The 14,434-nt window shown below is 40.7% G+C and overlaps 1 protein-coding gene across 3 annotated transcripts in view; it reads left to right on the forward strand.

Annotated features, from left to right (window-relative positions):
* FNDC3B (fibronectin type III domain containing 3B) overlaps positions 1-14,434 on the forward strand; it is a 376,606-nt gene that overhangs the window by 270,529 nt on the left and 91,643 nt on the right. For all 3 annotated transcript variants that reach the window (XM_070753641.1, XM_070753643.1, XM_070753642.1), the window contains exons 8-9: positions 1,827-1,984; positions 5,655-5,714. In XM_070753641.1, coding sequence (XP_070609742.1) covers positions 1,827-1,984; positions 5,655-5,714 — 218 coding nt within the window. The remainder of the gene's footprint in view (positions 1-1,826; positions 1,985-5,654; positions 5,715-14,434) is intronic.

Consider the following 14,434-nt stretch of genomic DNA (forward strand, 5'->3'; position numbering starts at 1 on the left):
AACTGAGTAGGATTTGAACCAGAAGGTCCATGGATCACTGTTTTTAAGAACCTGGCCAAACAGCCTTTTGCTACCACATTGCATCTCCAGGGAACCAAATTCCATTTCCCATATTTACTTCTACTGTACAGATAAGAACACTATTAACTTTACTCTTTGGATTTTCCAAATTATTAAAGTTCATGAAAGGATAACATGTTTCGATTTATTTTTTATTTTTTGTTTGGCCATATGTTCCACATAGCTACGTGTGTCCTAGCTGGTACTCATAAAAGGGAAGAAAGCATTCCAATTTAACATTGGCTGGCTATGGTACATTAAGTTCCAAATCCCTGTGTGAATTTATGCAAAACAGTTATGCAACCATATGTCCATAATAAAAGAATTGGGAAAAAGCCCTTTCTCCTTAGCTGTACTGGTTCATGTTCTCATGCCAGAAATCGGATTCAGATGTCCATTTATCCTCATATTCCCTCATATATGTATATATATATATATATAATTCATTCATAAAATCCTTAATTGAGGTCAAATATGGTATGTTCACTGTAAATATCTTTCTTCTTGGCTACCATTACAGTTCTTTACTGAGGCAGTTTAATTGCATCATCTGATCTAATCTGCGATTACATGATACTTCTACAGATGCCTGGCTTAATTTAATGGCCCTCTTAACTAGTCCAAGTGCTCAAAGCAATCAATGTTAGAATGTTACATAAATTCAAAAAAAAAAAGTGTTAAGACTACACAAACTTTTCCACTGGCCAATAAACCAAAGTAGGTGTTTTGAATTTGGAATTAACAACCAAAAAAAGAAAAGAACCTAAGCAAGATCATAATGGAATGTTGTGAAATATTACATGTTTTGGTTTAGGATAAATGGAACTACAATGATCATTCATAACTTTGTGGTCCTTGATTTTCTCTGAGCTTGGATGTTTTCTTGCAGATGTTTCATTGCCCAACTAGGTAACAACATCAGTACTGTCCCAAAGCTGCTTTTTCAAGAGGCAACTGGACTTTCTGGTTTTTCTTGGAAGACTTTTCGCTTCTCATCCAAGAAGCTTCTTCAAAGCTGAAGAAGTTTCTTGGATAAGAAGCGAAGCATCTTCAAAAAGATCCTCACCTACAAAAAGATATTGATAAAATTGAACAGGTCCACAGACAGGCTACAAAAATGATGGAAGGTCTTAAGCATAAAACTTATCAGGAAAGACTTCATGAACTCAATCTGTATAGTCTGGAGGACAGAAGGGAAAGGGGGGACACGATCAAAAAATTTAAATATGTTAAAGGGATAAATAAGGTTCAGGAGGGAAGTGTTTTTAATAGGAAAGTGAACACAAGAACAAGGGGGCACAATCTGAGGTTAGTTGGGGGAAAGATCAGAAGCAGTGTGAGAAAATATTATTTTACTGAAATAGTAGTAGATCCTTGGAACAAACTTCCAGAAGACGTGGTTGGTAAATGCACAGGAACTGAATTTAAACATGCCTGGGATAAACATATATCCATCCTAAGATAAAATACAGGAAATATTATAAGGGCATGGACCATGAGGACTTTTTCTGCCGTCAATCTTCTATGCTTTTATGTTTCAAAGAAAACCATGACCTGGATGACTAAGAATCTCCATAGATATTAAGCTGGTACTATATTGAGGTTGTTACCTAGAGCACCAAGGATACCACAGTTAACCCTGAACTTCAAGTATTGTATTCTGTTGGTAGTTCATAACTTTTCTGCCTCCTCAAATATAGGCACTCCAAAATATCAATGTGTCTTTTGGCATGAAAACTAACCACCTCTTGTTTTTATCTCCCAAGGTGTCGAACATTCAAGCCAGAACAGTTTCGCTCACTTGGTCTCCTCCAAATGGCCTTTCAAGTGAAGATAGACTCAGCAATGGCTTGCCTTATACTTGTACTTACGAAGTTGCCTTATCAGACAAAGGGAGGGATGGAAAATACAAAACAATCTACAGGTAAGAATTTGCAGGCGTACGGCATTACGTGCCATGCTTCAACCACAACAACACAAGCTTCAACCACAACAACACAAGAGCACACAACAGATTTAAACTTAATATTAACCGCTCCAAACTTGACTGTAAAAAATATGACTTCAGTAACCGAGTTGTCGAAGCGTGGAACTCATTACCGGACTCCATAGTGTCATCCCCAAACCCCCAACACTTTACCCTTAGATTATCCACGGTTGACCTATCCAGATTCCTAAGAGGTCAGTAAGGGGCGAGTACAAGTGCACTACAGTGCCTTCCGTCCCCTGTCCCCTATTGCTCTCCTATATCTCCTATACCTTTCTTCTATTCCTATATCTCTTCTTCTATTCGTTCATTGATATGTTCTATTACTATATCTTCTTTTCTATTTTTTCTTAGATATATTTTACTATGAGTATCTCCTCTATAACCTTCATCATGTATTTTACTATGTGTATATAGATATATACCCACTAAAACCCTCATTGTGTATTGGACAAAATAAATAAACAAACAAACAAACAAACAAATATTTGAAGCCGCAAGGCATGGACGCAAATCTATGAGTGTTTTTCTAGAATTCAGTACCATTTTGCTCTCAAAATAATTTTCCATTTTTGTCATCTCCTCCTCTTCTTCCAAGAGGTTTTTCCGTGATGTTCACCAGCTGGAATAGTTTCCTGTGAGGTATCTAAATGCATACTCTGTTGTGTGTCAAATTGGAATATTGGGATCCTTGTTGACTCAAAACAATTGTGCATTTCACCTAGAAAGGGTGGGGTGGAAATAACCATAGGAAAGAAATTTATAGAACTGTCCAGTGACTCTGAAAGCAATTCCAAAACTGGATGTCTACCTCGTTGTAATAAAAAGTTCTAGAATTTAAGCAGATTGATCAAGCTTATCTTGTTCCTGCCACAAAGGTAGTCCTTGATTTCGAATCTAAAATTGGAACTAGTATTTACATTACTAAGCAAGGCGGTTATTAATCAGTTGTGCATGATTTTACGACCTTTTTTGCCGGAGCTGGTAAATGAATCACTGTTGTTGTTAAGTGAATCACGCCGTCTTTAATCAAATCCAGCTTTCTCTGTTCACTTTGCTTGTTGAAAGCTGGCTAGGAAGATCACAATGGGAGATTACATGACCCGAGGATGCTATAACCTGTTGTAAATATGAACTCATTTCCCTGGGGAAATGCTACAATGGTTGTTAGTGTGAGTTTCTTTCAGTGCCATAGTAACTTTGAACAGCTGCTAAACGAATTGTTGTAATTTTGTAAGTGACATAGTGCATTATTTCAATATAGTGTTGCTGATTTAAAAGTTCACTAGTTCAACATTGTATTCTTGTCCGGATATATATATATAAGCAGAGTAATGCAGGAGGACTAGATAAGATATCAGAATCTATTGTGGCAAATTAATGAACCAGATAAATGAACAAAGACACGTTTGTATAAAAGGGCAGCGCCGGACTTACCCGGCTGGCAGGCTTTGCTGGAGGGACCGGGAGACACGGTCCCTCATGGCGGCCGCCATCTTGGATCCCGGGCGAAGTCTCGCGATGCGAGACTTCGCTCGGGAGATCAGGACCTGATTGGCCAGGTTCCTGATTGGTCCGGGCGGGGCCTGCCTGCCCTATATAAGGGCGGGCAGGCCCGGGGCTCTCCCTTTTCGCCCGGACTGCAGTACAAGAGCAGACACCCGCCCGCCCTCCACTATTTTGCAGTGTGCTTAGGGGTCGCCCTTAGGGGGCCGAATGGGAATTTTTTGCAGTTCTGCCTCTTAGCTGAGCTGTTTTTTCGCCCATTCCACACTGAGGTGCTGGATGTGCGGTTAGGGGGTGCTTGCATTAATTAGGTTAATTGGCTTACCTTTGGTCATTTGGGTAGGCAGGTTAGGGGCGGAAAACTGGGTGGTTTAGCAACCACGCGTTCTCCCTTGGGCATCTTTGGGGATGATTGACAGGTTCTCCGCAAGCTCATGGAGGGAGTTTCTGCCTGAGCAGCTGGGGGGAACCTGTCTTTGGGTCCTGCATCTTTAATTCCCCGCTTCGGGTTAGCCGGTGGGACCCCCCTCATGCACAGCATGGCAGAAAAAGGTCACAGGTGACGGCCTGGCCCTCACCTGGACCTTGCATCGAGATACGCCCATGAGTTGCCCAGGAATGTTTGTTGGCATAACGTCATTTCCGCCCCGGAAGTATTTGTTTGACCCTGCAGGTCCATTTCCGGGTCATAGTTGTTTATGCTAATTTATGCAAAGTATTTGAATAAATTATGCAAATTTATGTTAATAAAAATGACCCAATTTTAAATCCAGCTCTGGTGTCCGTGTCGTTACTCCGTCTCTCCAGCAAAAGTAGTTTACTCTTCAGTGACAAATATCTTCAGTCTTCTATTTACAGGAATTTTACATCAGCTATATTCAGCTTACTTACAAGTAGATATTCAACCAATCCAGGTTACAAGTAGATACAAAACCAATCCAGGTTTCTAGTAGATACTGAACCTATCCAGGTTTCTTCCTATTATTTTCTCAGTTCTACTCAATATCTAATTCACACTCAAACTGCTCTAGCCAGCTAACCACCATCAACAGCAAGCAACCAGCAGCGACCAATAGACCAACAAGACCAACAGGGAATAGTGATATTGATCTGCATATTATAATGCTCTGGCCCAATCACATTGCAGTTCCCACCCAATGATTCAGCATGAGCATGCTTTACATTCTACTTTACCTTATATGGTAATACATTTCAATGTTTATCTCATATGGTAATGAATGTTTTATCTTATATACAATGAAATATCACCCAGGATTGCTATTCCAAACAATTCTTACCTTATATTGTTCGTACATATTGAAAAGTGAAAAAGAACAGTGAATAGATAATGTGTAGAATACTATTAGGTGAAAAAAGAGGAAAAATCTATTAGATTTCTAACTTCCTACTTTTGTGCATCTGTTTATTACAATATTAATAAATGTCTAGGTCTATTAGAAACCAAAGTGATTATATTTACCATGCTATTTATTTATTTATTTATTTTATTAGATTTGTATGCCGCCCCTTTCCGTAGACTCGGGGCAGCTCACAACACAATAAAACAGTTCATGACAAATCTAATAATTTACAATTTAAAATATTAAAGAACCCCATTATTAAGCATACATACATATAAGCATACCATACATAAATTGAATTGAATAGGCCCGGGGGAGATATCTCAGTTCCCCCATGCCTGATGACAAGGGTGGGTTTTAAGGAGTTTACGAAAGGCAAGGAGGGTAGGGGCAGTTCTAATCTCTGGGGGGAGCTGGTTTCAGAGAGTCGGGACCGCCACAGAGAAGGCTCTTCCCCTGGGGCCCGCCAACCGACATTGTTTAGTGTGGGACCTAATCGGTCGCTGGGATTCGTGCTATGTGATCTATGCATGTTAATTTTCCTATAGTTGCATGTTCCCTATCAGATATTGTTGGGATTATATTTTTCTTTTGATATTGGACAAAATTTCTTCTCATTACTGAGGCTGTGTATATAATTGCAATATATTGGATGGGATCTTAATATATAGAGCATATTTCCTAATAATTCAGTACTGCTGAATCTTGTTTGTTTGCTAACAACTCTGTCTCTTTTCCAGTGGAGAAGAATTGGAATACAAACTGAAAGATCTTAGGCCTGCGACAGAATATTATGTCAGGTGAGACTCCATAATTTAATACATTCCATTCTAGATATCATCATAATAGACTTGTCAAAATTGATGGATTCTGTCAAATGCTGACAACAGTAACAATGTCATGAAGGTTTTAAAATAAGCATGTTTTTCACCTTGGGGATTTAGCCAAGTGAATGCTGACAAATGTCCCAAACTGACTATCAGCTTTCAGCAGTGTGTCATAGAAAAGTTTGGGATTTTGTTTGTTTTGTGTGTGTGTGTGTGTGTGTGTGTGTGTTTTAGATTTCGCAAGGCTTAACAGAGCATGGAACTTTTTGGAACATGGTTGTAAAGTAGGTAAATTTAGAATTTACTTTTAGAATTACATTGGACAAGGACCGTTGATTCTCTTTGCTATTTGTCCACTTTTTCATCTCTGATGATTCCTAAATCTCAAGTTTATTTTGTTTAGAATGGGTGCTTATATTATTCTCAGATTCATCACAAGAAAATTTGGCAACCTGAAGCCTCCATGCAGGCCATTGGTCTTATTCTGGCTAGCTGTAGCAATCATGGGCATTGATTTATTTCTTAAATTTATATCATATTAATTTGTCATTGTTTTTCTATTGCTGTTAAACCCTTAACCAGAGATGGGCTTCAGAAATTTTAGCAATGGGTTGTCTAACCAGTTGCTTGGTGGTCATGGCCCAGTCGTCCGCCTGCACCACAATGTGTGGGGGCCATTTTCGCCTTCCCTGGGCTCTGGAGGCTCTCTGGAGGACATAAACGGGTTGTTTCTGCCCTTCCAGAACTTCCCCCATGGGCTCCATAAGTTTTTATCCCCCATGGGCTCCATAAGTTTTTCATGAGCTTTAGGAAGGTGAAAACAGCCTCCCCAGGTTCTGGAGGCCCTTCGGGAGCCATAAATGGGCCCATTTTTGGCATTCCGGAACCTCCAGGAGGCCCGTTTTCTACCCTCTCCAAGCTTCTGCGCAGGCTCTTCACTGGCATTCAAAATGGGCCATGTGGAGATTCCTGGGAGGGGAGAGACAGGGTGGATGGAGTCAGTCAGATTTGGGAGTTCACCAAATCATTCATTCATTCATTCATTCATTCATTCATTCATTCATTCATTCATTTATTGATTGGATTTGTATGCCGCCCCTCTCCGTAGACTCGGGGCGACTAACAACAATGATAAAAACAGCATGTAACAATCCAATCCAATACTAAAATAACTTTAAAAAACCTTATTATAAAAACCAAACATACATACAGACATACCATGCGTAAATTGTAAAGGCCTAGGGGGAAAGAATATCTCAGTTCCCCCATGCCTGACGTCAGAGGTGGGTTTTAAGAAGTTTACGAAAGGCGAGGAGGGTGGGGGCAATTCTAATCTCTGGGGGGAGTTGGGTCCAAAGGGCCGGGGCCGCCACAGAGAAGGCTCTTCCCCTGCATGCAGAATCTTCGCTAGAGGATCATCCGAACCCAGTCGAACCCAGAACAGCCCACCCCTGCTCTTAACTTTCCATCATCCCCATCTCTGCAGTCTCAAAGGAAATGATTTCAAACTTTTCAAGCTTTCGACGTGAAGGGGGTTTCCTCTCTCTGAATGCTTTTTCTAAGCATGCTGGAAGGATAGTCATTCCTGACAAACAGGAAGAGTTTGTCAGCATTACAGGGGAATAAGAATACAGTCCTTAGAATGACTGTTACTAGATGGTGTTCCTAAAACAGAAGCAATCATTCAACTCCTCTTTGTAAGATACTGAATCTATGGACAAGAAATAATTCCGCTTTTCATATTTGAATAGTGGCTTAATCATGCCAGCCATTTCAGGAGGATGAAAGAAAGAAATAGAAAATCTGTTATGGAACATGCCAGAGTGAATAATCATAGAGGCTTAGAATTGTGGGATGGATCTAGACTTAGTTAAATTTAGAGGACCTAAATTTGTAAGCATCTTAGCCCTATTGGTTTCTATTGAACCACTCCGAATGTTGTGCCAGACTGTTTCTGATTTTTCTTTATAACCAGAAACTCCTTCTGACTGGAAATAATCAACCAAAGCCATGAGTATATTCCAGAATCATGAAAAGAAATTTGTATTAGCCCATCACCTTAATGAAGAATATTTGAACTACTGTTTGTTTGTTTGTTTGTTTGTTTGTTTGTTTGTTTGTTTAGATTTGTATGCCGCCCCTCTCCGCAGACTCGGGGCGGCTCACAACCAAGTGCAAAAAGACAATTTATAACAAATCTAAATTTCTACTAAAAACATTTAAAAACCCCATTTCTAAACACACATACATACACACATACCATTCATAAATTGTATATGCCCGGGGGAAATGTCTCAGTTCCCCCATGCCTGGCGACACAGGTGGGTCTTAAGGAGCTTGTGAAAGGCAAGGAGAGTAGGGGCAGTTCTAATCTCCGGGGGGAGTTGGTTCCAGAGCGTCGGGGCCGCCACAGAGAAGGCTCTTCCCCTGGGGCCCGCCAACCAACATTGTTTAGTTGACGGGACCCGGAGAAGGCCCACTCTGTGGGACCTAATTGGTCGCTGGGATTCGTGCGGCAGCAGGCGGTCTCGGAGATATTCTGGTCCAGTGCCATGAAGGGCTTTAAAGGTCATAACCAACACTTTGAATTGTGACCGGAAGTTGATCGGCAGCCAATGCAGACTGCGGAGTGTTGGTAAAACATGGGCATACGTAGGTAGGCCCATGACTGCTCTCGCAGCTGCATTCTGCACGATCTGAAGTTTCCGAACACTTTTCAAAGGTAGCCCCATGTAGAGAGCATTACAGTAGTCGAACCTCGAGGTGATGAGGGCATGAGTGACTGTGAGTAGCGAGTCCCGATCCAGATAGGGCCGCAACTGTTGCACCAGGCGAACCTGTGCAAACGCCCCCCTCGCCACAGCTGAAAGATGGTTCTCTAATGTGAGCTGTGGATCGAGGAGGACGCCCAAGTTGCGGACCCTCTCCGAGGGGGGTCAATAATTCCCCCCCAGGGTAATGGAAGGACAGATGGAATTGTCCTTGGGAGGCAAAACCCACAGCCACTCCGTCTTATCCGGGTTGAGTTTGAGTCTGTTGACACCCATCCAGGCCCCAACAGCCTCCAGGCACCGGCACATCACTTCCACTGCTTCATTGACTGGACATGTTCTTCCTTCTGAGAAAGATTGCTGCCTTGTTTTTATTTTATTTTTGTATAATATCTGATTTCATTTTGTATTCACATATCAATAATAAAGGTGGTTGTCAGATATAATAAAAGATAATGGGCTCCCATTCAAATACTAAGCAAGGACAGTCCTGCTTAACTTGTGAGACCAGCCAAATGCTACCATCTGCTGTTTTTTTAATGAAGGTATAAAGCAGATAAAATAATGTTATTATTATCCTAAATTATGAAAATGAAGTTTACATCAAGGCAAATCATTAAACTATACAAAAATCAGAATGTTATTTCAGGTCTAGATTGCAGTCTTTAATAATTGGATGTAGTTTTACAGGGATAAACTGTTCTGGGAAAGACAAATTTATCTTTTGTTCCAATGCAACTAAGCAGGCTATTCACATCTATCATAAGTAGCATCCTTCTGGAATTAGGTGTCTTATTTCTTTCCAAGGTGATATCAATGATTTTTTTTTCAAAAACTGAAATTTTCTATATGATTTCTAGATAAGCATTGACATTTGTTTGTTTGGTTTGGTTTGGGCTGGGTTTATTTTATTTTATTTTATTTTATTTTATTTATTTATTTATTTATTTATTTATTTATTTATTTATTTATTTATTTATTTATTTATTTATTTATTTATTTATTTAATTTCACCTGCATAGACTGTCACCTGAATACACAGTCCAGTGACTATAGTCCTAAAAGGATTCCACCCCTTCCCCGGAATATTCTAGGCCAGTGATGGCGAACCTTTTTTTCCTCGGGTGCCAAAAAAGCATGCATGCTCGCTATTGTGCATGCGTGAGTGCCCACATCCATAATTCAATGCCTGGGGAGGGCGAAAACAGCTTCCCCCACACCCCCGAAGGCCCTCTGAAGGCCGGAAACAACCTGTTTCCCAAGTTCTGATGGGCCCAGTAGGCTCGTGTTTCGCCCTCCCCAGGCTCCAAAGGCTTCCCTGGAGCTGGGGAAAGATACAATTGCTCTCCACCATCCCCCCGGAGGCTCTCTGGAAGCCAAAAACACCCTCCCAGAGCCTCTGTGCGAGCCAAAAATCAGTTGGCCAGCACATACTTGCATGTTGGAGCTGAGCTAGGGCAACGGCTCATGTGCCAGCAGATATGGCTCTGCATGCCACCTGTGGCACCCATATCATAAGTTTGCCATCACTGTTCTAGGCTATGGAGAATTTTGGACAACTTCTGTAAACTTGAGTTTTTGAGTTTTAAATTATTCTTTTGCAGGGGGGTGTTAACATTTCTAGGTCTTGTTTGCAAATACTAATCTAATCATGATATCTAATATATATTCTTAGACATCTTTAGGACCAGTAGATCAGTATTCCACCCATATTAAGGAAGTCCGGCAGTAGATATGAGACTAACTCACAGGTGGTGCTGTTTCTGTACCTAAAGCCCTAGTCAACCTCAGAATACACAAAGCTTCCAATTCTAGCACTCTCCATTCTATTTACCATTTTCAGTCTTGTATAAATTTATATGGATAAGTTGACACTGAAATTTGTGAGCAAATTATAAATGTACACAATATGTTTATAGAATTTATTTGAGGGTCTCCTGCTGGTCACATCTACCAGACCCACCAGAGAGGGAGGTTAGGAATGTTGCAGGTCCCATCCCTTAGGGAGATATACCCAGTAGAATCCAGAAGAAGGGCATTCCTTGTGGTGGCTCCCTCTCTCTCTAACCTCATCCCCTCAGAGATTAGAATTAGAGGCTATTATCTGCAAGTATACACCAATGCATGGTAAACTGAACCAATTTTGGGGGGTGCATTGTGGCACCAAAAATTCTCAGCTTATTTACAAACTTGTATGGCATCATTATAATTTTGTTTTGTTTTATTTCTTTTATTAAAAAAGTATAAAATCACCAATTAACAACAAAAAGAGCCAATTAAAAAATAAAAGCCAAGACAAAGATAGTAAATCAAAAGCAACAAAGAAAAAAAATAGCAAATTTTTTATTTTTTATAAACATTCCACTTATATACTGTATCAAGTATTCAACAATATCACAAGATAAATCAGAAAACAAAAGCAGAATCCTCATATTTTTCCCAGATAAGCATCAGAGAAAATCTGATGTCCATTACAATACCTATTTTATTTTATTCAATGAAATAGAATCATTTGATGAAATGGTTTCAGTCTTAAATCTGATGAAAATTTTAACGTTCTTTAAAATTTCCTATAGGGGTGAAATGATTTCAACGTTCAAAAGATTTATTTATTTTATTTATTTATTTTATTACTTGGATTTGTATGCCGCCCCTCTCCGAAGACTCGGGGCGGCTCACAACATGTAGAAACAAATCATAAGTAATCAAACAATTTAAAATATTTAAAGATTTTAAAAACCCCATATACTAACAGACACACACACAAGCATACCATATATAAATTAAACGTGCCCAGGGGGAGATGTTTCAATTCCCCCATGCCTGACGGCAAAGGTGGGTTTTAAGAAGTTTACGGAAGGCAGGAAGAGTAGGGGCAGTTCTAATCTCTGGGGGGAGTTGGTTCCAGAGGGCCGGTGCCGCCACAGAGAAGGCTCTTCCCCTGGGGCCCGCCAACCGACATTGCTTAGTTGACGGGACCCGGAGAAGGCCCACTCTGTGGGACCTAATTGGTCGCTGGGATTCGTGCGGCAGGAGGCGGTCTCGGAGATATTCTGGTCCAGTGCCATGAAGGGCTTTAAAGGTCATAACCAACACTTTGAATTGTGACCGGAAACTGATCGGCAGCCAATGCAGACTGCGGAGTGATGGAGAAACATGGGCATACCTAGGTAAGCCCATGACTGCTCTCGCAGCTGCATTTTGCACGATCTGAAGTTTCCGAACACTTTTCAAAGGTAGCCCCATGTAGAGAGCATTACAGTAGTCGAACCTCGAGGTGATGAGGGCATGAGTGACTGTGAGCAATGAGTCCCGGTCCAGATAGGGTCGCAACTGGTGCACCAGGCGAACCTGGGCAAACGCCCCCCTCGCCACAGCTGAGAGATGTTGTTCTAATGTGAGCTGTGGATCGAGGAGGACGCCCAAGTTGCGGTTTTGGTTTCAAAAATGAACTCATTGGGAAATAAAACCTTCTTAGGATATTAAAAGCAACTAAGGCGTCTGGTCCTCACTGGTCCTCATTGAGCTGCCAAGACAGGACGCTTGAGTTAATTTTATTGCCAGTGTTGTTAATTAGACAAACAACATTATGAGATTAAGAGACAGCCTTCAAACAACAATTACAGAGCAATTGGTTTAAGTGATTACTATAGATCCCTCCCATAATATCTTTTTTTTTTGGCAAAGAATTTTTTTATCTTTTTCTCCAATCACAATACAAAGTAAAATACCAATAACTTCAAATTACTTCCCAATAGTTCAGTTTTAAAAATAAGGTATACAGATCAGAGTCCTACCTCCTTTACTTTTGACATCTGGACAAAAAATAGCTGCTCAACTTTCTTATATTGTACTAGTACCTTTTAAGCTGTTTCAAATTTTATTCATCTTAGATTAACTAGGCTATGACAATTCAATTTTTTCTATAACTCCTGAATATCAATTTTCATGTATAGTTATTAACGTTTTTTAGCAGTAAATGCCCATTAAAAGAAAATCTCTAAAGAAAAAAAATATCCCAAAAACCCCTTCCAATAACAATCAAGGGGGGGGAAAGCTGAAGAGTATATCAAAATATTGCCAAATTAACCAAATTACTAAACCTAATTAGAAATAATTCCTTTATAAATAACATCTTGTCATCTATTTTTAAGATAAAATTCTTCCATAAGTTTAAATAAGAGGCTCGTCATAAAAATATAGTTTACAAACCCAAAGTTTAGCTGCTATCAGTATCATAAATGAAAGTCCTTTTTACTATATTTTGACCCAAGAAAATATCACAATTTTAGTGGAAATAAGTAATCACATTCCAATGTGTCCCACAAAGATTAGTCTTCTACCTTTTCAATGATCAATGCTATTTTTTTAAATATTAACCCCCATATGAGACTTAGAATTTATTGTTACTTGTTAGAAACATAGAAGAAACATAGAAGACTGACGGCAGAAAAAGACCTCATGGTCCATCTAGTCTGCCCTTATACTATTTCCTGTATTTTATCTTACAATGGATATATGTTTATCCCAGGCATGTTTAAATTCAGTGACTGTGGATTTACCAACCACGTCTGCTGGAAGTTTGTTCCAAGGATCTACTACTCTTTCAGTAAAATAATATTTTCTCATGTTGCTTTTGATCTTTCCCCCAACTAACTTCAGATTGTGTCCCCTTGTTCTTGTGTTCACTTTCCTATTAAAAACACTTCCCTCCTGAACCTTATTTAACCCTTTAACATATTTAAATGTTTCAATCATGTCCCCCCTTTCCCTTCTGTCCTCCAGACTATACAGATTGAGTTCATTAAGTCTTTCCTGATACCTTTTATGCTTAAGACCTTCCACCATTCTTGTAGCCCGTCTTTGGACCCGTTCAATTTTGTCAATATCTTTTTGTAGGTGAGGTCTCCAGAACTGTTACTTGTGAATGCGTGTTCGACACCTTGTGACCCCATGGACAACGTTCCTTCAGGCCTTTCTGTCCTCCACCATGTCCCAGTGTTCATTTAAGCTCATGCCAACTGCTTCAGTGTCTCCATCCAGCCACCTCATTTTCCGCCGTCTCTTTTTGCCCTCAATCGTTCTCAGCATTAGGCTCTTCTCCAGTGAGTCCTTCCTTCTCATTAGGTGGCCAAAGTATTTGAGTTTCATCTTCAGGATCTGGCCTTCTAAAGAGCAGTCAAGATTGATCTCTTCTAGGACTGACCGGTTTTATTGCCTTGCAGCCCAACGGACTTGCAGGAGTCTTCTCCAGCACCATTATTATTATTATTTATTATTATTTATTGGATTTGTATACCGCCCCTCTCCGTAGACTCGGGGCAGCTAACAACAATGATGAAAAACAACATGTAACAATCCAATTTAATGAAACAACTAAAAACCCTTATTATAAAAACAAAACATACACACAAACATACCATACATAACTTGTAATGGCCTAGGGGAAGGAATATCCTAACTCCCCCATGCCTGGCGACAAAGGTGGGTCTTGAGTAATTTGCAAAAGACAAGGAGGGTGGGGGCCGTTCTAATCTCTGGGGGGAGTTGATTCCAGAGGGCCGGGGCCGCCACAGAGAAGGCGGGAACATTGTTTGGTTGGCGGGACCCGGAGAAGGCCAACTCTGTGGGACCTTGTTGGCCGCTGGGATTCCTGCGGTAGAAGGCGGTTCCGGATGTACAGTGATCCCCCGCTCGTTGCGAGGGTTCCGTTCCAGGAGCCCCCGCAACGAGCGGGTTTTCGCGAAGTAGCGATGCGGAAGTAAAAACACCGTCTGCGCATGTGCAGACGGTGTTTTTACTCCCACAGCGCTAGCGAGGAGCCGAAGATTGGGGGCGGGGCGGCTGTTTGCCGCCGGCATGGAGGGCTTCCTAGCAGCCCCCCAAACCCGGGTTGGGGGTCCGGGGGGCGCTGGCTCTCGG

This window comes from Erythrolamprus reginae, chromosome 5, assembly GCF_031021105.1.
Source record: "Erythrolamprus reginae isolate rEryReg1 chromosome 5, rEryReg1.hap1, whole genome shotgun sequence".
In the NCBI taxonomy this organism is placed as follows: Eukaryota; Metazoa; Chordata; class Lepidosauria; order Squamata; family Dipsadidae; genus Erythrolamprus; species Erythrolamprus reginae.